Source organism: Equus caballus, chromosome 15 (genome assembly GCF_041296265.1).
Source record: "Equus caballus isolate H_3958 breed thoroughbred chromosome 15, TB-T2T, whole genome shotgun sequence".
Lineage (NCBI taxonomy): Eukaryota > Metazoa > Chordata > Mammalia > Perissodactyla > Equidae > Equus > Equus caballus.
In genome coordinates, this window is record NC_091698.1 from 86,804,709 (window position 1) to 86,828,548 (window position 23,840).

Here is a 23,840-nt window from a genome sequence, read left to right on the forward strand (position 1 = left end):
CCCATAAAAGAAAAATCCCCACAAATATACGTCAATATATTTAAAAATATCCTTTTCAACAGAGTAGGAAAAATATTGCAGTCTCTTATAAATAAGGCAGAAAATTTCATGATAAACAGATGAATAAATACATAAAATAAGTAAGGAAGAATGCTTTCCATTCACTAAGATGTTGATCTGGGTATCAGGATTATGTATAATTTTTTTGTTTTTGTGCTTACATGAATTTTTAAGTGTAAAAAACATGAAAATACTTGACAGATTACTTGTGTATTAAGTTGAATATGGAAAAAGGTAAAAAAAAAAATCCACGTATGAAATGAAAAATGAGACAGTCCTGTTGGGCACTCCTCCTCAGCTGTCTTTGTGCACTCTTCCTTCCTTTTGTCTTTTTAGCTTTACTGAGATATAACTTAAGCGCTTTTTACTGATATGTAATCTACACAGCATCAAATTCACCCATTGAACAGCACAACTCAATGATTTTAGCAAATTTACAGAGTTGTGTAACCATCACCACAATCCATTTGAGACATTTTCATCATCCCCAAATTCCCGTTTGCCCATCTGCAGTCAACCTCCACGCCTACCTCTAGCCTCTGGCAACCACTGATCTGCTTTCTGTCTCTAGAGATTTTCCCTTTTTTGGAAATTTCATATAAATGTAATCATATGTGGTCCTTTATAACTGGCTTCTTTCACTTGGCATAAAGTTTTTGAGGTTCAACCACTCTGTAGCATTTATTAGTAGTTTGTTCCTTTTTATTCAGGATAGTGCTTATTACCAGTCATTGATATAAGTGTGTTGTAAATCAGTTCACCATAAAAGTAAGAGTTTATTTCTACACTTTTTATTCTTTTGCAGCGAACTCTATGTCTATACCTGTACCAATATCACATTGTCTTGATTGTTGTAATTGTGGTAATTTTTGAAATTGGAGAGTAATCCAATCTTGTTCTTCTTTTTCAAAACTGTTTTTGCTTCTTTAGGTCCTTTGCATTTCCATATAAATTTTAGGAGAAGCATGTCAATTTCTCCAAAAACCATGTTGACATTTTGATAAGGAATGCATTGAATTCTAAGATCAATTTGGAGTGAACGAACATCTTTTCACTCTTTCTCTCTGATTCCATTTTGTATAGTTCCCACTGTTATACTTTCAAGTTGACTAATTTTTTCTTCTCTAATGTCTAATCTGCTTCTTATCCCATCCAGTGTATTTTTCATCTCAAACATTGCAGTTTTCATTTCTAGAAGCTTGAATTTGGTTTTGTTTATATCATCTACACCTCTACTTAACTTAAGCTTTCCTCTAGCTTCTTGAACATATAGAATAAACGTATAATTTATCATTGTTTTAATGTCCCTGTCTACTAACTCTATCATGTGTGTAATTTCTTGGTTAGTTTTGATGGATTGATTTTCTCCTCATTATGGGGTGTATTTTCCTGCTTCTTTGCACACCCAGTAATTTTAAAAATCAGATTCTAGACCTTGTGAATTTTACCTGGTTAGGTGCTAGATTTTTAAAATTCATTTAAATATTTTTGACCTTTGTCTGCATTGTGGTTAGGTTACATGCAAACAATTTAATTCTTTTGGGTCTTGTGCCTAATGAGACAATAGCAGGGTTTAGTCTAGGGCTTATTTTGCCCTGCTACTGAGGCAAAACCCTTGTGAGTATTCTTCTTGACACTCCATGAATTATGAGGTTTTCTATTCTGGCTGGTGGGAAGAGGAATTGGCCCTGTGTGAACTCTGAAGATTGTTCCCTCTAATCTTTTCAGGCGGTTTTTCCTGGCCTTAGTTTGTACACACATGTACACGTATGTGTACACACACACACACACACACGCCCCCCGCTCTGTCCTCAGCTGAAGACCAGAGTGAGACCCTCTGCATATCCCCATAGCTTGCTCTCTCTGTGTGGCTGGCTCTCTCCTGGAACTGTGCCCAGAGACCTCCAGCCGCCTTGGTTTCCCTGGACTCCCAGTTCAGTGCTTCCATTGCCTTGACTCAGGGAAAACTGGCTCCTGTTGAACTCGCCCTCCATGAAGCACAGTCTGGACAATTTCAAGAAGTGTTATTTAATGTACTTTGATTTTTTGTTTCAGATAGGAGAATAAATTTGGTCCTTGTTACTCCATCTTGGGCAAAAGTGGAAGTCCATAACAATATAAAAGAGTAAAAATGAGTTTCTTTTTATGTTTTCTGTTATGCTAGCACTTTATATTCTTTTTCTTTTCTTCCTGATAAAATACACTTCACAGTTAAATACTTTTGAGGTGGAAAATGTTATAAAGGTGCAGAAAAAAGAATGTCATAATTTGAACATGCAGAATTTAGTATAATTCCTTCAAATCTTCCTCTATAAAATCTTGCATAATTTTGTGACCTACTTCTCTCCCTTAACATTGTATCATAAGCATGTTTCTATGCCCTTAATGTCTCTTCGTAAACATAACTGTGTAATATTTTGTGTTCTATCATTAATACAATGACTTTTCTCTTTTTTTGTTTGGTTTAATCTGGCCAGAGATGTAGTTTATTCATTTGGTTTTTTTTATAGGCTATAATTTAAAAAATATTTTAAATTTTCTGGGAAAGTTGAGCAAACTGTAGACTTTCTACACTTTTTTCTTTCACTATATGTTTAACTACCTTTTTTCTTGTTAAAGATTATGTAAGTAAAGCTACAAATTTTCTCCTGGCTGCTTCCTCCATATGTAATTTAACCTCTGTAAAAGAGTTTGATTTAGAACATATGGAGAAAATTTTTTTTCATTTATGACTGTAGAGAGTGAGTTTTTTCCCATCATCTTCATTTATATATTGATTGTCTTTGTATTAATTCTACATTTTAAATTTTAACAATTTTGATTGTGATCCTTAAAAAACATTTGTCTGTTTCAAATGCATTTTTAATGTTATTTATGATGAAATAATTTATTTCAGAAAATATACATATGTGAGTAAGGGAAAAGATACTTATATTCTGGATATTATATTCTGTGAGGTCAAAGTTAAACAATAAATAAGAGCCTCCAAGTACACTGGCATGCTTTTTGATATTTCTTTCTGGCCTCATCTCACATTCTAACTGCGCATGTTTTCCTTATCAGATGATCTAGTTTTAACAGAAAGAAACAGTCTGTGAACAATGAATTGGAGGGGTAGTTAGAGTTCTCGTCCCAGTTCTGCCACTACATTGGACCTTGGACTCTTTGAATCAGACAATCTAGCTCCTTCTAGTTTAAAAATTCTATAATTATAGGGCCAGCCCTGGTGGCCTAGTGGTTAAGTTTGGTATGCTCCGCTTTGGTGGCCCAGGTTCGATTCACAGGTGTGGACCTAAACCACTCTGTGACTCTGTGCTGGTGGCCCACATACTAAAAACAGCGAAGATTGGCATGGAAGTTAGCTCAGGGAGAATCTTCCTCAGCAAAAAAAAAAAAGAAAGAAGGAAAGAAAGAAAAAGAAAAAAAATTCTACAATTATATCTTTGCATCTTTGCCTAGACTATGTTAAGTCTCCCTTCAGGACCATAAATAGCATCACAGCCATTTGGCAGCAGCAACTAGAATTAGGATTCATCCTTCCATTCATTTACTTCTTTAAAGATTCATTGAGCACCTACTCACTGCCAGACCACTGTGCTAAGCACTTGAGAAACAAAGATGGAAAAAGTCATACTTTGCTCACTCAAGGACCAAGTTGTCTAAAGAGAAAGGCAGCTAGGTTAACAAATGCTTATAAGACAGGATAGTGAGTGCTTATGACTAGGAGTGTAAGGGAGGGCTTCCCAGAGGAGACACCTCTAAGGAGGAATAGGAATGAGACAGGTGAGGGAAGGATATTTTAGACAGAGGGTACAGGAAGTACAAAGGCTTAGAAGTAAAAGAGGGCAAGGGATGTCCTCTTTCTTGGAACTTGAGGTTTGTTATAGCTGTAACATCGAGATATGAAGGGAAAGGGAAGTGGAGTTACTGAGTTTAGCTTAGGACAAGTTGAGTTTGGGGTTCTGGTGGAAAATTCAACTATGTCTGTCCAGTAGGCAGCTGTATACACGAGCTGAGACATCTGGTTTAGAGATAGAGAAGAGAGTCATTAGCATGAAAAAGTCACTGAAGCCACCGGAGTAGATGAGATCACTCAGGAGGGGTGGGTGGAGTAGCATGTTTACTGTAGTTCACAGAAGAGGGAGCTCTGGACCAGCTTCAAGGAATTCATGAAGTGGGTATAAAATTTTTAAAAATTTCTCTCATATTTACTTTGAATATTGCCTTAATATAAAATAAATTTTAAATGTCTGTTTTTGTGCGCTAATCATTATGGCATGATAGACTAGAAAAATCTTCTGTTTCGAGAAATAAAAGAACGCATGTGCTGCCATTACTATTACCTACATGTTCCTTCATTTACTTTGGGCCTATATTAAGCTGAGAGACGCCAAAGTGAAGGACTAAAGCAAAGCTAATGTATTCATCCTTCGGCTTTACTGTCATCAGTTAACACAGTGATCAGCAAACTTTTTCTGCAAAGGGCCACATAGTAAATGTTTCCATTTTGCAAGCCATAAGGTTTCCATAACAACCACTCAACTCTGCTGTGTGGAACCAGCCACAGACGATATATACACTAATGAACATGGCTGTGATCCAATAAAACTTTATTTACAAAAACATGTGGCGGCTTTTTTTTTTTTGGAGAAGGCTTGATTTGAAAAGACTGGAACTTTTCCAGAACTTGAATTTGTACCAACACAAAGCCTGGTCTTGAAGCCTTCTACCAGGCTGCTGATCACGTCAGAGTGAGTTTACAACTCAGAGCCGTGGAAGAAATAAAAATCTTTGTATCTTTAAATGTTTTAATGCTTGCCAGAAAAACTAACAATTTTCCCCCTACTAATCTCAAGCAGTTTCCGGAAGAACTGAAAGCTCTGCCATTTCATTTCAGCTGCAACTGGAGGAAACTACTACTCTCTTCACTGCACCCAGCTTCTGGGTTTTGTTTGTTGCATAAATGCCAACTCTATCAAAAAAAATTATTTTGTGAAAAGTATTTTTTGTCAATTAAAATTTGAACTGAAAGGAAAATCCAGGAACCAGATAGAGCACTTATGATGGAGGGGCAAGACATCTGGTTATATTGCCAGGTGAAGAAGTAAGCTGCACTCGTTACCTCAATCACTGTGTTCTATATTAACTTGCAATAGATCAAAAACAACAATGAAAGAAACCTTGCCCACTTCATTGGAACTGGAGCTTTGAAACACTGCCTTTCGAGGCGGCTTTGTCAAGGAATGTGAGCAGGACAGGAAGTTCTTTCTTGGCTTTCCAGAGAAGGATATTAAAGAGCATGACTGAAAATTGACACAAATATTATTTTTATTTTTTAAAAAAAGAATCCTTGGGGAATTTATTAATGTTTGGCTTACTTGTAGTTAGTTTTTTTTTCCCCAATGAAAGAGATAAATCTTTGGTTTAAGGCTCTGCAATTAATATCATAAATGCTACTAAGAATCTAGTTGTTGTTTTGGCTAAGCTGCCATTTTGGAAAAGGAATGGAGAAACAGATAACTATACAAGTCTTCTAACATTGGAGAAAGTACTTCTGCAGGCTAGAATAAAGTGAAAAGGGTTTGTCAAATTCTCTGCATATAGAAATCATCAGACATGAAAATATAACACTTTTGAAGGTCACTCCCATTCAATCTTATAATTAAAATATGGATTTATAATCCTTTTCTTGCCCGCAGAGATAGTGTCAGTGATAGAAACCAGCCAAAGATGACTTCATTGTCTTGAGGACAAAGGAACTAATGTGGCATAATTTTGATTAAAATGTCTTAGAGAATTCTAGTACTCTCTGACACAAATCTCTTCAGATACTTAATTTAATAGTCAAAGGATTTTAGCACTTGTTGCCATTAGAATGAAAAGTCTAAACTGACTTAGCTGTCAAAAATCTCTATATATCTTCAACATTTTATTCAAGTCAAACAGCAGCTTTCTCATTGAAATTCATTTTTAAGCAGGCTTAAAATGTACTTTTTCTTGGGATCCAGCCCAGTGGCATAGTGGTTAAGTTCACGTGCTCCACTTCAGCAGCCCAGGGTTCACAGGTTCCAATGCCGGGTGCAGACCTACACACTGCTCATCAGGCCATGCTGTGGTGGTGACCCACATACAAAACACAGGAAGACTGGCACAGACGTTAGCTCAGCAACAATCTTCCTCAAACAAAAAGAGGAAGATTGGCAACGGATGTTAGCTCAGGGCCAATCCTCCTCAACAACAACAAAAATTTACTTTTTCTTTCACTTACAAAAATCAAAAGATTTATTTCAATTTTTTTTCAGGAATTTGCCCTTAATTTTGAATCAAAGTTTGATTAAAAATGATGGATTAATCAAATGTGTTTTATTGTCATTATCTATTAGAATCTCAAAGTGATAGAAGAAAAACTTAAAAAGATATCACCACCTAGGACAAAGAGAATGGAAGAGAGACAATGCAAATGAAAGATTAAAAAAAGAAAAAACCTTTTGGAAGCCAGAAAGTTACCTGAGTTGCAGAGAAATAGCTTACAACCTAAACTGCTAAGAGTGGTGACATCAATGAGAAGTCCGAGACACTTTGGGAAGATTGATTATCCTGATGTAAACTATCAAAAATAAAACCTCCAACATAATGAAAAAATTGTATGTTGATTCCAAGTTAATGTATTTAAACCCATTGTCTGAAGCACACTTTCATTAGACTCTTATAGGGATCCATGAGAGAAAATAAGAAAATGTGCTTTGCACACAAAATGTTACAAATTTTAGAATCAGACAGGTCCTTATAGATCCTCTAATTTAATCATCTTCACTATCAAAGAGAGATAAACCTCAAACCATTCAACCGTTTAGTGGCAAGAGCTGAGTCTGGAGCCTGGATCTCCTGACTCCCACATCAATGTCTTTCTCCTTCAGCATATTGCCTAACGTCAGTGAACTAAAACACACATGAAGAGAGACCTGAGCTTGTATGGAGTACTTATAAAAGCAACATTCAGTTGTGATCCTCATACCTGATCCTGGATACTGGAAGACATTCTGCTGCATCTGAGGATTGATTCCAGTGCCAAACTGTCCTCCCATATTTCCCGTCATGCCTCTGTTCACCATGCTGTTGCGGTTGGCCAAGGTTGCCTCAGGATTTGCTGCCAGTTGTGAAAATGGGCTGGTAGAAGCAGGTGGGGTTCCTGGATTTGTACCATAGTTTGGTGGGTAGGGGAATTGCTGTGGAGCACCCTGAGGAAGACGGGTGTTCCCCATTTGAACTGGCAGTCCAGATGAGGGAGGGAGGTTGTTCCCAAAGCTTTGTTGCCTCATGAGCATGGCTCTTTGCTGCTGTATTAGCTGCCTTTGTCGGTGCTGTTGACTGTACAACTCCCGCTGGCGCTGTGCCAACATTTGGGCATTCAGGGGTGGCTGCAAGGGAGGAAAAAATCCTCACTTATTAATATTATTATAATCACTACTTGTCTTGGAAGGCTTAGAGGATATAAGCTTAGAAGTTTGCAGCAACAAAAGATGTAGCAATTACCAGTGTACAAGGGAAACTAAAACAGAAACAGAACAAAAACCTCTTAAGTAATAATCACAGGAGAGAAAATGAATTAAGTACATTTTACAGATTAAAGGTAGTTGAGAAATGCTAAAACAATATCTGACTATTAGAGCTGGTTAAATGCAAATTCTCAATTAAAAGTTATACAGAACTGAGGAAAGTCAAAAAAAGTATATATATTTATTAGTATTATAGGCCGTGAAACTGTTAAGAAAAACATGAAAACCATAAAGAAGAGAAAGAAGACATGCTTGATGACTTCTATCTTATCTGACATTCAGTTGTCCCGACTTTTTTCTCTTTCATTTCCAAAAACTTTACTGTGTTTCTAGTATGGAGAAATTTAGTTTTTTCCTTTTCTCACTGAGATCACTTATTATACCTTATTTAAAGGAATAAAATGTGATTATAGGTGATTTAAACTTTCTGCATCATACTTTTCTGTATTTTCCAAATTACCTATAATGAGCATGCATTATCTTTACAATTAGAAAAACCTATAAACACCACTAAAAAAGGAAGAATCAAGGGGTCAGCCCCACGATTGAGTGGTTAAAGTTCCAAACGCTCTGCTTTCTCAGCCCAAGTTCACAGGTGCAGATCCTGGGTGCAGACCTTCTCCGCTCATCAGCCGTGCTGTGGGCAATCCACATACACAGTAGGGGAAGAATGTCACAGATGTTAGCTGAGGGCTAGTCTTCCTCAAGTGAAAAAAAGAGGAAGATCGGCAATGCATGTTAGCTCAGGGTGAATCATCCTCACCAAAAAAAAAAAAAGAAAGAATCAGAAATCCAGGAACCAATGCCAAACAAATTATCACTTATCAATTAGAAATAATATAACAAACAGAAATAAATGGAAACAGCTATTTTATATTACTGTCACAGGATAAGACTACTCTCTAGGTATTAGAGTCAGTGTTTTAATAGTTATAATACCATGGTGAGGAAAGAAGTGGTAAAATTAGGTTGCAATCAGTTTTTGGTCGAACTTGCAAAGCAACGTGGCATGTCATTAAAGCCCCCCTAAGAAAACGTCAGTTCAGATCGAGGATCTGATTACAGCATGCTGCTCCATTAAAATTAAACTTGCCAACTAGATATAGTCCAACCTAGAAGAAACTGTGACATACGACTTTCTGATAGAAATCATCTTTACGTGAATTCCAAAAGTGGGGTCTTGTTTCCTTATTATCTAATTATCATGGCAGGAGCTAACCACTGAGATTTACAAGAAAGAGAAACCCAAGTCTGGATCTATGATGATAACAGTATTGCTGCTTATCAGCAGTTTTTGTCAGTATTTTATCCCCTTTGGTTAGTGTTGGCTTCCTGCATTTGCCCCAAATCCACCTCAGTCCATTTTACGAAGAAAAGAAGAATCTTATTTAAATCTTCTCTAAAGTCCATCATCCCCCAAATTTTTGTGTCAACTTGGTTAAGAAAACATAAAAAAGCAGTTGAAGCAAAAATATTAAATTATGTGTGGAAGTTAAGTAAGGAGTACTAGATAACACAAAACAAACAGAAACAAAAGAACCCTTGGCTTCAGAGCAAATATCATTAAGGGATATTACAAGTTGATTATAAATTCATTCTGGAAGAAAGCTACACTACAAACGTCATTAAAAGATCAGTTCAGAGACCATTTCAAAGACACTCAAGTCAACACTTTAAGAAACACGGCTTGGGTTAGAGAAGTACTAACACTGTCTGGTTTTCTCACATTACCTGAGGTGTAATTTGCTGCTGCATGCCTGATCTCATATTGATGCCAACAGGAGTGTTTGCTGCAAACTGGTTCAAGATAGCTTGCCGATTTTGGTGTATCAACTAGAGAAAAATGGAAACAATGAGATATCACAGTTCTACATATAAACATATAGTGTGGTCCTTACAGAGTAACACAAACTTTACTGATTACTAGCAAGTTTTAATATGACCGATTTAATAGATTATTTCCCATGTTTATTTGCTAAAAGGATGGCAATTCCTAATATTTATCAAATATTTCCTGCCTACAGAACACTACATATGGCAGAGCACTTAAAAGTACAACACATACACACATACACACATGTATACATACATGTGTAAATACCTGTGCAATATATATGTACACGTATGTATTCTACTTTCAAGTGCTCTGCCATATTTAGTGTTCTGCAGTGTGTATACAAACATGTGTGCACACAAACACTTTTATCATACTTTTAAAAACATGTTAATTCTTAGTTATTTCAGATAAGTGCAATAATGGAGAGAAAAGAAGCATCAGCCCTAGGTCTTAAATTATTATAAGTAAAAAAGTAAGTATACAATAGAGCACATTCTACAAAGATCTGGAAGATGAGTGAAAAAGTTTAAGTACTTTTCACTTGGAAGGTGCCTCTCTGATGGGTACATATTTGAGGATAATCCAACATGGTTTCAATAGCTGGAGAGAATTATGTAAGAAACAAATGGTCTGAGAAAATGGACTATTTATTTAACTAGAAGAAGTAATTACTTTAGACCAGCATTTCCCTAATTGGTGTTCTAAAGAACATTGTTCTGCAGGATATTAATAGATGTGCCAGGAAAATAGCATGCTGTGCTGTATTAAGTATTGGAAATGATGGGTTACACAAGGTGAAATAGATTTCTTTACTGCAGAAATTCTATGAGCCTTTAATTGGCCAAAGCACATTGTGGATCCCCAAAAAGGGGATATACTATGCGACTTATTTATCACAAACTTTTTTTTCTGACATATAGCCATTAACATTTATCTCCTAGAACACTATTCTATGGAATACTAGTTTGGAAGATGCTGTCTATATCAGGCTTAGGGTTCCAGGTAATAGGCATCCCTTAACTTTATCAGGTAACAAAACAAGCATCCTCGCGAGTGATACTTCCTTATAAACAATCTATGACTTAAAGAAGTTCTTGTTCAAGAATTTGACATGAATAAACTGTTTAGAGAAAGAATAGTAACAATAATATCAATACTATTTTCTATTTGTATGGTACTATGTAACTTATAAATTATACTGATATAAGATATTGATATATCAATATATTTTAATACATTTAATACATTTTAATATATTATATGCAAACTAGAAAGCCTATTAAAGTTTTACAAGAGAATCCAAAAAGCTGTAAACAGTGATTAAATATCTCATCTCAGAATACTTCAATTCTTAATTCTGGCTTCATTCACTTTCTGGCTCCCATTAGATCAGAAAACAAACTGATTTTGGGGGAAAAGCTCAATGTAAACACTAAACACTAAACTAAACACTACAACTTTCAGGCATTGGAGAATAGGATAAAACATTCAGAATCACTTCAAAAACAAAGAGACTATCATTACGGTTTTAAAAATCAAAGAGACTCAAGTAAAAAAATCGACACCCTTCTTAAACGCAACAGACCATGGACATAAGTTTAAATAAAGCACTAATTTTACAAAGATTTATCAAAAACGCAGTATATGCAAGATACTACATAAAGTTTGAAGGCTACTAAGGTGAGCAAATATCTATCCTCTGGGAATTCTCTGTTGAGTGGCAGAGGCCAAAACAGAACAGCACAATGCACAAGTGCTGTACTTCCACATTTACAGGCATCTACAGCAGCAGAGGCAGCAACTAACTCAGCCCAGGACAAAGAGCATGACTGAGCTCAATGAGACCCTGAAAGTAGAGTTAACTTGAGGAAGCAAAAACAGCAAGTACAAAAAGAGAAGAGAAGGCAATGAAGACAGGTGAAAATACATTAATACTTAGCAATAAAGAGAAGTAAAATTGTCTGGGGAGTGGGAGTTGGGATTCCAAACTTGGAGCTTTATACATTCTTTGAATTGTGAGATAACGTGAGACTGGAATGGCTGGGGACAGAGGAAAGATGCTTGAGAAGTAGTAAAAATGGGAAAACTTTAGAAAATACATTAAAACCTTAGAAAATAAGTTAAAACCTTAGAAAATAAATAGGCTATTTTTAGAAGTAGACAGCATTATTCTAAGTAGCAGCAACCTGCAAGCACTTCCTATTGAAGAAAAATTGATCTATTTTTGCCCATGAAATAATTCTTGTTCATTTTTCCCTCTCCTTGACTATCTGTGTGTACCACCTGACTAATGCTGTGTACAACTGTCTCATTCTGACCCTCCTTTCTCTCTGATTACGAAAATGCTACCCATTTTCTGGCAAACAGGTCAAGTCCTACTTCTTCTAAGGAAGTCTTCCCAAAAGGATCACCATATCCTTTATCTCCTCAGAAATCTTAACTTTTAGGGGGTTAGGGAGTGGGAGGAGAGAGGCTGGTAGTCCTCAGAGCTCTGGACACAAATTCAAAAGCCTATAAGGCCAGGTCAAAAGGCTTGTTGTACTACCAAAGGAAACGTGGGGCTTGTGGCCAGTGGCAAAGTACAAACCCAGCCAACACACATGCACATGCACACACACATGTGCACTGTTAAGGCTGGCAGTCATTTTGTCTGTCTGAATGGATTTTTTTTAATGCCTTAGCAAGAAGTTCTTCTATAATAAACTTAAAAGATGATTATCTAGCCCAGAGGTTCGCAACTAGGGGTGATTCTGCCCCACAAGGGACATCTGGTAATGTCTGAAGACATTTTTGGTTATCACAACTTAGGGAGGGGTTGCTACTAGTATCTAGGGATAGAGGCTAGGGATGCTGATAAACATCCTTCAATGCACAGGAAGCCCCTCGCTAACAAGAATTATCCAGCCCTAAAATGTTAACAGTATTGAGGTTGAGAGCCCTGATCCAGCCACTGCATAAATTCTTACCAAGACAAGGAGTTCTTTAAATAAGTTTATTCTTTTATCAGGCAATTTTCATTGCTAGAAACCCAGAGGTGAAATCTGCATCCCTGTATTTTCTGCCCTTTGATCTTAGTTCTATTTTCTGGTCATTTCTATTCTCTATAATCTATAAAATATCATCAATAGTGGTTCTTACACCAGCTCCACACCTTTCTTTAGTAACCTAACACATAACATATCTGGTCTTGATTTGTTTTAAGATGGCTAAGTACACCATATTTCTTTATCTGTCTTGACTGTTACTCCCTCTTCATATTATTCTTTTCTTGATCATATGAAGACCATGGACCTTGCTACAGAAGAAGAAAACAAAACTGGAATAGAATAGTTGTATCTTTTGTCAGCCAATGTTATATCATTTTCTCCAAGCAGTAGGTCTATCCATTTTTGCTGCTGTCCTTTTCCCAAAATAGAACTTTGGGAGTTCCTTATTGGTATTATAGATATATCTTTTTGAGCCTTTGCTTATTTGAGATGTAAGCAATACTACATCTAAAGGTTTATAACTTTGTATTTCTTAATCACCAGCTCCTTCCTTCATTTTTGCTGTTCTTTAAGTCTCAACCAATGCACCTATACTAGTTGTCCAGGTGTTTTTCCTCCCTGTGTCCCTCAACTGGGGATTATTCATAACTGTATAATCAAATTTAGAATATTTTTTTTCCTATGTACCATATTCTAGTCAATGAGATATACTTAAGGTCAAGAAATCATATCTGTTTTTAAACTGATCTTCTCAAAATTCATTAAAAAGAAACAAGCTATGATAAAGATCTGAATATGTCCCTTTCTTTGCTTTCTCAAATTAGCAGGCACTGTGCTGAATTCCTGATGCTTACAGCTCCCACGCTGGGCAAGAGGAAAGGGGGAAGGAGAGGATAGGACCAACAAGTAAACAGGTGATGTCAATCCAGTGAGGTAAGTGTATTATGAATGCCATGCTATGAATCCGATGTATTCTAGGTATTAATCCTTTGTCAGTTATATGGGGTTGCAAATATCTTCCCTGAGTCTGTGGCCCGTCTTCTAACCTTGTTTATGGTATCTCTTTAACTTATAAGTTTTAAATTTTAATGCAAACATCAACCTTTTCCTGTATGTCCTTTTGTTAAGAAGCCATAAAGACCTCCTCACATTCACATTTAGGTTATTAAAATACCTAGAATTTATTTTTGTGTATGGTATGAGATAAGGATCTAATTTAATGTTTTTCCCCTCAGGGACAGCAAAATGTACCAGCATTTATTACATAGGCCATCCTTTCCCCACTGATTGCCACCTCTGTCACTTATTAAGTCTCTGTACACACCTGGGTCTGTCTCTGGGTTCTCTATTATGTTCCAATTGATAGAACTGTCTATCCCTATGCCAGTTACACATTGTTTGGTTTTAATTTCTAAAGCTTGTTTTTTTTTATTTTATTTAACAGGTTTTTAATTTTATTTTTGCAGAGGAAGATTCACCCTAACATCTGTTGCCAATCTTCCTTCTTTTTTTTCTTCCTTCCTTTTCCCCCTAAAAGCCCCAGTACATAGTTGTGTATAGTTGTAGGCTCTTCTGGTTCTTCTATGTGAGCTACCACCACAGCATGGCTACTGACAGACAAGTGCTGTGGTTCCACACCTGGAAACTGAACCTGGGCCACCAAAGCGGACATGCCAAACTTTAACCACTAGGCCATTAGGGCTGGCTCTAAAGCTTGGTTTTAAATCTTGCTATCTGGTAGGGCAAGTTCATCCTCCTTCTTCTTTAAGATTGTATTCATGCTTCTAAAATAAATTTAGCATCTATTTGTCAAATTCCATGTTGAGTTTATAGCTCAATTTCAGAAAAATAGTCTTTTAATTCACAAATACCTTTTTTTTGGACTCTTCTTTTTGACTTTCAATTATTATTCATACTTTCCTAAGTTTTGCAAATTGTGAATATATTTTGAAATTATATTTTCTAATTGGTTTTGTTTTTGCTAGTAAAAAGGATTGCCATTAATTTTTATTTCTTGTTCTTTTATGTAGAAACATTGCTGAAGTTCTCTATTAGTTCTAAGTTCCCTATAGATTCTCTTGGATTTTCTATGGAAGCAGTTCTATTATTTGCATATGATAATTTTGTTTCTTATGTTTGCTTTCTATGTTTCAAAATTGCTTAATTTTTAGTGCACTGATGGTATTCTTTTTTTCTGCACTGATATGAGCTTACTCACTTAAATTATACAACCTGTCATCTAACAGAATTTAAGGCAAGAGAGAGGGTAGATGTTCCACCTCAGTTTACCAATTTGATCTCAACTGTAAATTTGCCTATATAACTTTAAATAATATATTTAAACCTCAATTTCCAAACCACAGTCATTTACTCTCCTCTTCTTCCTTGATGACAAAATAGGATTTTGTTCAGCTAACTATCCCAAATCACACATCTCAGGGGTAACCTACACCTTCTCTAAGTCATTCCTTGCCAGTAAGTAGTGAGGGTGACTCAGTTCTGGCTAGCCAAATATGTGAAATCCTTTTTTTTTCCTTTTTTCTTTTTTTGTACGGAGAGGGAGGAAAGAGGGACAAGAACCTTCTGGAAAAAGTTTCCTGACTTTTGAAAAGAGATCCATAGGAAAGAGACAGTTCCTCTTTTCCTACTAGATAGTTTTGTTTATATGCGATATTTGTAACCTCAGCTGCCATTTTTCTAGTTGCCAAGGGTTACAGAGTAAAAAGATAGATTCATCTCCGGTCTTGGATCCTTGATAACATTCTTGAGGCTCTGAAGTAACCACACCTGGACCTGTCTCTATTTTGTATCATCTCAATATTTGAGTCAAAATACATATTTTTCACTGTTTTACAACTTTGAGTTGATCTTTTTTCTTTCCTTGTTGCTGAAAGCATTAACTGAGACATTGGCTGAGCTAAGTCTTGGCCAGATCTTCTCACAGAGAGCCCTTAGATGGACACATGGAATACTCCTAGCATCTGGAGTGCAAGAGCCACTATGGACTGAGTGCCCCACTGCTGAACAGAAGAATTTATGGAAGGATTCAAAGAGTAGGTCTGGATGATGTGGCTAATTAGGTAGCAGAGTTATTGTCTTATATGGCAGTATAGTTGTTTTTGTGTACTGACAGTCTGAGGGCTTAAAACACAGTGTGCCCTTGAACGGCAACTAAACTTTTGGTGGTGAATACAATGCAGTCGAAATATAATGTACACCTGAAATTTATATAATGTTATGAATCAATGTTATCTCAATTAAAACAAAAATAGCATGTCCGAAATTTTGTACTTCTCCAACTTGATGGATATTTTACTCTGTTGGGCTACCAAGACCACCAAACTTTGGACATACCTCCATAATATATAAAGGAAGAAACAAAGAGTCATGTTCACCTATTTGCATCCTTACTTCATGTATATCCTAGCGTTGCTACTCTGCCTAAGGAGTACATTACAGCAAAACCAACTTTTTTCTGAACTACATGTGAATTATCATTTCACTCATTCATGTATCTCACCTAGATTATTGGTGCAGCCTTGCTCACTGAACCTTTAACTTCAGACAGTATTTACTGAACTCCACGCTACAAAATGAGGAAATCAGCATATCTACTCTTTCCTCTACTTTTTTGGTTTAGCACTTAATCACTTACTGCCTGATCTGTTACTTAACTTTTCAGGTGTATACGTTTTGAATACCCCAAGCTGACTGTTAAGTTCTGAAACTTGCCTGTATCTTTCATTCTTTGTATTTCTCACAGTACCTAGTATAGTCCTCCTAAATATGTTTTGTGAAAGATTAAATACAGGGGAACTATTAAGCATTTTTTTATTCTTGTAATCTCTAATGACGAATGATAAGTTATAACAAGAAGTAGTTTATCTTAAATTAATACCTAGAACATATCACTATTCCCTTCTTTTTGTTCCTCTTTTCTTCCCTCTCTTCCCTTAATTCCTCTTTGAGTCCTTTATTCCACCCCAGCATTTTAAAAATTATTCCTTTCTTTGTTAGTCTACCACTAAAAAAAAATACTTTTTCCTGTCTCATCACTCCCTTTTTCTGTCTCCCTTTCATCATCTTCCTCTTTTTAAGCAGAAGGGGAGAACACTTTATATTATTTATTATGTTTATTGAATAAAATTTTATAATAGCTAGTATTAAGTGCCTCTACATGCCAGGCACTGCGCTAAGAGCTTTTACACCTATTATCTCATTTAACCCACACATCACCTGTGAGCTAATGGAATGATATATTAGATTCTTTTTATAGATGAGGAATCACAGGCTTTAAAAGGGTAAACAATTTAATTGTCAACTTACCTAAGTTAAGGTTAGAATGAGGACTTGAAACTAGAGCTAATTCTTATAACTATTATATCATACTGCCTCTCCAACATAATTCAGCTCCTTCTTTCTCTTCCTTCTTGAATTAGTAAGGCTTCAGGGAATTGCTTTAAATACTTTTTTAAAAAAAATTCGAAGCAATATATGCATATCATTGAAAAAAATACACAAAGATGAATAACAAGAAGTAACAATCTACAGCCCCAGTACCACTTCCCAGATACAATTCTTTTAACCATTTGCTTTTTTGGTTCTTGATGATCATCCTTATATTTGCTGTTTATACAGTCTTAAATATTTATGCCACTTTACCTACTTATTACCTGTAGAGAGAGAAGATTTAATTCATGCACAACTTCCAGGACCCTCAAACTATCCCTTCCTCCACTCTCCTAATATAATAACATCACTAGGCTTCAATCACTCCAACTTCAAATAACATAAACAAACTTCATTTTCTGCTCCAACATTCATAAACAGTGTCTCTTGATGCTCTACCTTATAAATTAAGCTATGTTCTTCTTTATTAACTTAATTGTATGATGTTCATCCTAAATATTTTTTATCTCAAATAACAACACTAAACTGCTTTTAAAAATTGCAGGTCTCAAAGTAGCATGTTGGGAGGCAGCACTCTTTAATTGAACGAAAGTGTCCCTTATTTTTATCCTAGCAGACCAAGGATAGTTTTTTCATAAAGGTTCTGGAAGTGGACTTGACACCTTTCTTGTAGCAATTGGGCTGCCTTATTACAGAGAGAGTTAGCATATACCTTTAAAAACTATCACCTGCTAAACAAGAGTACTCACCTGCTGTTGTCCCTGTAATCGCTGTTGAAGTTGAAGTCGAAGTTGGTTGGGTGCAGCTGGAGGTCTGTTGAGCGTTTGCCTGGGCTGCATGCCCATGCCAGGTGAAAAAGCGCCTCGGGGAGGTGTTACTTGAACTGGCATAGTCCCCAAGGAAGGTTTTTGCCTGACCATGCCTTGGAAAGGGCTAGAGAGATTGGCAGTAGGTGAAGGAGAAGAATAAGGCTGGGAGTAAATGTTGGCTCTTTCTTCCATCATCAAAGGTGGTGTTGCTTGTTGTGGTGGAAATCTCTCTGATAATACATCTAATCCACCTCCCTGTTGGAAAATAAGCCAGAACATTTTACAAATAAATTTCTGCCAAGGCTCCTCTATTTAATTTTGCTCCTCTATTTAATTTTGGATCTGAGAGCATGTTATCTCTAGAATGTTTCATCATAATATATTCATGCTGAATTCATGAAGCTCTCCAGAAGTTTGCTACCTAAAGGAATCACTTATGAAAGTTACTTTTGAAATGGGTTAATAGATCAACTGAGATGTTTAAAATCTCAGTAAACAGATGAAAATATGGTTAAAATAAAGACCTGAAATAAAGGTAAAAGATCTGAAAAGAACCACATTAAAAAGACTAAGAATCAACAAACTGTACATTTAACAGTTTACCAATAAAAGTAGATTCCTAAAGGAGGGATTAATTAGGATTTTTTCTACCTCAGATACAGAATTCATGCTTTTATCTTATTTGAACAAAAAAACACATAGCTGACCTAACAGAACGCCATAGAATGACGGCTTTCAAACTTTTTGACTATTACTCATTGTAAAAAATATAATTTAAATTGGGACCTGTTGTGCGTGTGTGTAACTGAAAGGAAAGTTTCATAAAACATAACTTCTCCTTTTTGTGGGCTATGCATTCTAATACTTTGTGTTCCACACTATTCTACTCCATTAAAAAAATGCTGGTCATGATGTGCTAAATTGATTTTTTAACCCCACAGTATGAAAAATACTAACCTGGAAGTTGGACTGTCATTGACTATATAGGTTGAAGTCTAGCATAGATGAATGATAAATTAAGCCCTAAAATAAGAAGTGATGATATAAATCTGGAGTCTATTCTAGAGGGAGCTTCAAAGATTCTGTTCCATATTGAAAGGCTAAGACTTTCTAATTCTAATTATTATGAAATTTTCCTTAAAACACCCATTACTTAACTATTATATATTTTGATAACTTTCACAAGGGTAAATTACAAAACAAATAAAACACAGTGGGAACGATATTGAAAAATCATGCTTAAAAATCATTTTATAGCTCCTTAGGGCTGCATCATTTAAATAATGCCAACTTCAATACATACCTGAACAAGTTTGTCAATTCCCAGAGCTCTATCTAGTTCAGCTAGCTCAGTTTCATCTTTGCCACTGAGGAACGACACCAGCTGTTCAAGAAGAGCCTTCTCATCATTTCTTCCTTCTACTGTTGTTGGTGGACAGAGAAGCTCATCTAATTGTGAACTAATACACTGGCTGCAGAATCAAAATATAAGAAAGTTTAAGACTGATATAGCAAATAAGTATTCAATCTTAAGAATGTAAATACACACACACACAGATACACAAATCTAGTTCTAGAAAATTCTCCGTTGAGATGCTTTTTCAACAATTCTTATGCAATGAAATGTTCTATACTTAATGTGCAGAAATTTATGAACGTTCGTATGTAGCTTGAATATATTTTTCATTATTTTGCCAATCACTGAACTCTTTTTCCATATTCTTCATATTAGCTTACAGAAATAGCCTGAAAAATTAACCAAACATAGTTAATAAAGGGAAAAGAATTCTTAACAAAAGTAAAAAGTATAAATCAACCAAAAACTCAGGAAATCATTTACCCTATGTTAAGATTTATTCTACTTATTTATTCTATGAATGCCACTAATTATTGATAAGTGAACCATAATCAAAACAGTACATATTATACTACTTAACTTTCAAAGATGATCATAGTGTATTGATAATATGACATGATTATCATTTACAAAAGAAATCAAACTAGAAAAATGAAACATACTCAGTGTTAAGCAACAAAACAACTGTTGATTACATGTAGGAAATACGTAGTCTAATCCAAACTGATACCAACTGATGCATAAAACTTAGAAATATATAGAAAATAATAGTAATACTAATAACACTAACATAATTATACAATTATAAGGATTCTTCTTTTGGGAAAGTAAAGGGGAATACAGTTAATAGTTAAGGCTCTAAATCACACTTGGTACCATCTAGTTATCCTTTAGTTGCTGTGTATGGAATGTACTCTATGTTTTGGAAAGGAGCTACCTATGTGGACTAAGAAATTAAATTCTAATCAAGATGGGATGCCGAGTAGATGCAGAAAGTACTTCCCTTCTTATACCCTCTTGCTCCAAACAAAGAGAAAAGCTGGAAAATATAATTATATAACTAAAAGCTCAAGAGCAACATAATTGTTGTACTGAGGCCAATTCATTCAGAGGTCCCAGAAGTTTTACGGTAATCAATCAAAGCAAAGCAAGAGATGAAAAATAAAACAACAACTGCACAATGTATCAATCTCTTGGTAATTACACTGTACATCAGCTTTGTAGTCATGCAATAAATAAATCTGTTTAACTCGGTGTCCTCCTCCATCCCTTTTTTTCGTTAAACATTCACGTCTATTGATATCTCACACAATAACAATGTAGACTAGAATCCAGTTTGGGAAAAGCAGTTCTTTGTTGTAGAAGTTGGTATCTGATACTTTATAAAAAACAAAATGTATTACTCACTCTTCTGGTTTATTTTGATTTGCAGTTGTCACTGTATTATTTGCCCATGGAATCTGATCGCCTGTTCCTGCTTGTCCAAACTGGTTATCAATTGCTTCCAACTCCAACTCAGGTAATCCTAATTAAAGAATAAAAGATAAGAAATCAGTATCACAACGGAATATAAAATGAGAGTATTTTTCCAAAGTAATATATTATACAGTAGAGTGAGATTTCCCCTATAAAATATTACCTCAATGATACAAAGATCATTTATTCAGAAACTTAAACTACCTACAATGTGGCCACATAATATGAGAACGTGAGAAAAGGTCTTTGAATCAAAGAAAATCTGATGTTAAGAAGTTAGCACGTCAGTTGATTTTACCATAGGAGAATCACTCAGGACTCTGTCAGAAATTACTTATTTTAAAGATAATTACAACAATTTTGATTAACTGCTTCTTCAGTCTAAAGCACATTAGAATATGCTATAAGTAGGGACAGTGTTACTATCATGAAATGAGAGCTGCAAGCAAAAGGTAAAATATGTTCTATAAAAGGCAGGAACAGAAACTAAAGGGCATAGCAGTCTAGGGGCATTTAGTGAATGGACAAAGCTATACAGCTGTTAACTGAGAATAAAGTGGTATAATAACAGTAAAATAATTAATGCTTATAACAATGACAAATGGAAAAATAGGTTGGATTATGTTTTGAAATGGAAGAAAATAGTATATGCATTTTAGAAAGTTTCTGTGTGGGAATGTTTTTGAAAGCTTCAGTTATTTCTGTACTATTTATACTAGGAAAAGATGCAAATAACCTAAATTCCAGAAATTTAGGGACTGATTAATGAATTATGTTATAGATATTTATAACATACTATTAAATGGAAAAAAAAAAGCATAATCCAAGACATTATATTCAGGATGACTCTGTTTTTATAAACTATTTCATATATATTACTAGAAAAAAATTCTGGTAGGTTATATATCCTTGGTAGATTTTAGGTTTTGAGATTAAGGATTACTTTTATTTTCTCTTAAGGTTTCTAATGGTTATTTGAAATTTCTAAAATGAACAGATATTAATTAATCACTGTTATGGGTTTAACTGTACTCCCTCATATTTCATCCACCCCTCAACCCCTCCCCGCTCTGGTAACCATCAGTTTCCTGTATCTATGAGTCTGTTTCTGTTTTGTTTACATCCAACAAAAGGGGTTAATATCCAAAATATATAAAGAACTTATACAATTTAATATCCAAAAAAATAGACCAAACTCGTTAAAAAATGGGTAAAGAATTTGAATAGATATTTTTTCAAAGAAGACATACAGATGGCCAACAGACACATGAAAAATGCTCAGGATCATTAATCATGAGAGAAATGCAAATCAAAACCACAATGAGATATCACCTCACACCTGTCAGAATGGCTATTACCAAAAAGACAAAAAATACATCAGTTGTTAGCCCAGGTGCCAATCCTTTAAAAAAAAAAAAAGACAAAAAATAATAAGTGTAGGTGAGGACAGGAAGAAAAGGTAACTCTCGTACATCATTGGTGGAAATGTACACTGGTGCAGCCACTATGGAAAACAGTATGGAGGTTCCTCAAAAAAATGAAAAATTGAACCACAATATGATTCAGCAACTCCTCTTCTGGGTATTTATCCAAAGAAAACAGAAACACTAATTCAAAGAAATATATGCACCCTTACATTCACTGCAGCATTATTCACAATAGTCAAGATACGGAAGCAACCTAAGTGTTCATAGATGAATGGATAAAGAAGATGAGGCACAGTCATGTGTCACTTAACAAGAGGGATATGTTCTGAGAAATGTGGCGTTAGGTGATTTCATCATCGTTGGAACATCATAGAGTACACTTACACAAACCTAAATGGTACATCCTACCACAGACCATTATAATCTTATGGGACCACCATCATATATATGTTCCATTGTTGACCAAAACCTTGCTATGTGGTGTGTGACTGTATACATATACCCACACAATGGAATATTAGCCATAAAAAAGAATGAAATCTTGTCATTTTCGACAACATGGATGGACCCAGAGGGTATTAAGCCAAGTGAAATAAGACACAGAAAAGACAATTACTGTATGATTTAACTTAAATATGGAATCTAAAAAACAAAACAAACAAAACAAATTCATTTGTAAAAGCAAATAATAATAGCTTTCAATTAAACTTGCCTTCTCTATCACGACAAATGATAAAGAAATCAAATTCTGTAGGATTCTGAAAAACCAAGCATACAAAACCCACCAAACAACAACAATAAGTGCTGATGGGAAAGTAATCACATAATTCCCGTCATTTTTGAAATCAGGAAGTTGTTCAAAGAAGATTATCTAAATCAGTCCCATTGCTCTGCTCCATATATTAATTCCTCAATCCTATTTTGTTTCAGAAATCTAACCTAGATAAATTGTATTTAAGACTCAAAGAAAACTTACATGGCTGTCTACCATCAACACTGAATATTCTAAGATAGATAGTTTGACTCAGTAACAAGATACAGTATCTCATTTTACTAGTCTTGATGAGAAAAAATGTTAAGAAAATAAATTGGGGGGCCAGCCCAGTGGTGTAGTGGTTAAGTTCGTGCACTCCGCTTTGGTGGTTCAGGGTTCACAGGTTTGGATCCCAACTGCGGACCAGCACACTGCTCATCAAATCAAGCCATGCTGTGGCAGCATCCCACATACAAAAGAGAGGAAGACTGGAACAGATATTAGCTCAGGGCCAATCTTCCTCATCAAAGAAAAAAAAAGAAAGAAAAGAAAAGAAATAGGATAAAATATTTTCAAAATAAAATAAGATCCATGTTACTAAGTTCGGTGACTAGTAAAAAAAAACCCCAAACGAACAAATCAAACTTTGATTCAATTAAAATTTTTGTCTGCATAGGCTGTATGCTTAAAAGAAGTTGTTTGTTTTTTGTTTTTAAAGACTGGCACCTGAGCTAACAACTGTTGCCAATCTTTTTTTTTTTTCTTTTTATCCCCAAATCTCCCCAGTACATAGTTGTATACTTTCAGTTGTGGGTCCTTCTAGTTGTGGCATGTGGGATGCCGCCTCAACGTGGCCTAATAAGTGGTGCCATGTCCACGCCCAGGATCCGAACTGTCAAAACCCTGGGCTGCCGAAGCGGAGCGCACAAACTTAACCAGTTGGCCATGGGGCTGGCCCCAGAAGTTGTTTTTTATTCTAAAAGTCACTTCAACCTTTTAGGACTTCCTTTAGAAACAGACTTCTATAAAAAACTCGAGGACTTGCTGGAATGTTTTAAGAAATATACAAGTTCTCTCTCTCTGTGCAGGAAATAAACCTACTATTTTTGGTCATGCTTGTGTCCCTATCACAAACATGAGTAAGTATGGATATATGTAACACAAGAT

At 35.4% G+C, this 23,840-nt stretch overlaps 1 protein-coding gene across 25 annotated transcripts in view; it reads right to left on the bottom strand.

Moving 5' to 3' along the window:
- The window catches only part of NCOA1 (nuclear receptor coactivator 1), a 250,453-nt gene that overhangs the window by 17,088 nt on the left and 209,525 nt on the right, over positions 1–23,840 (bottom strand). For all 25 annotated transcript variants that reach the window (XM_070235838.1, XM_023619408.2, XM_070235849.1 and 22 more), the window contains 5 exons: positions 20,424–20,541; positions 18,963–19,131; positions 17,600–17,914; positions 9,348–9,449; positions 7,076–7,478 (listed from right to left, as the gene is read on the bottom strand). In XM_070235838.1, coding sequence (XP_070091939.1) covers positions 7,076–7,478; positions 9,348–9,449; positions 17,600–17,914; positions 18,963–19,131; positions 20,424–20,541 — 1,107 coding nt within the window. The remainder of the gene's footprint in view (positions 1–7,075; positions 7,479–9,347; positions 9,450–17,599; positions 17,915–18,962; positions 19,132–20,423; positions 20,542–23,840) is intronic.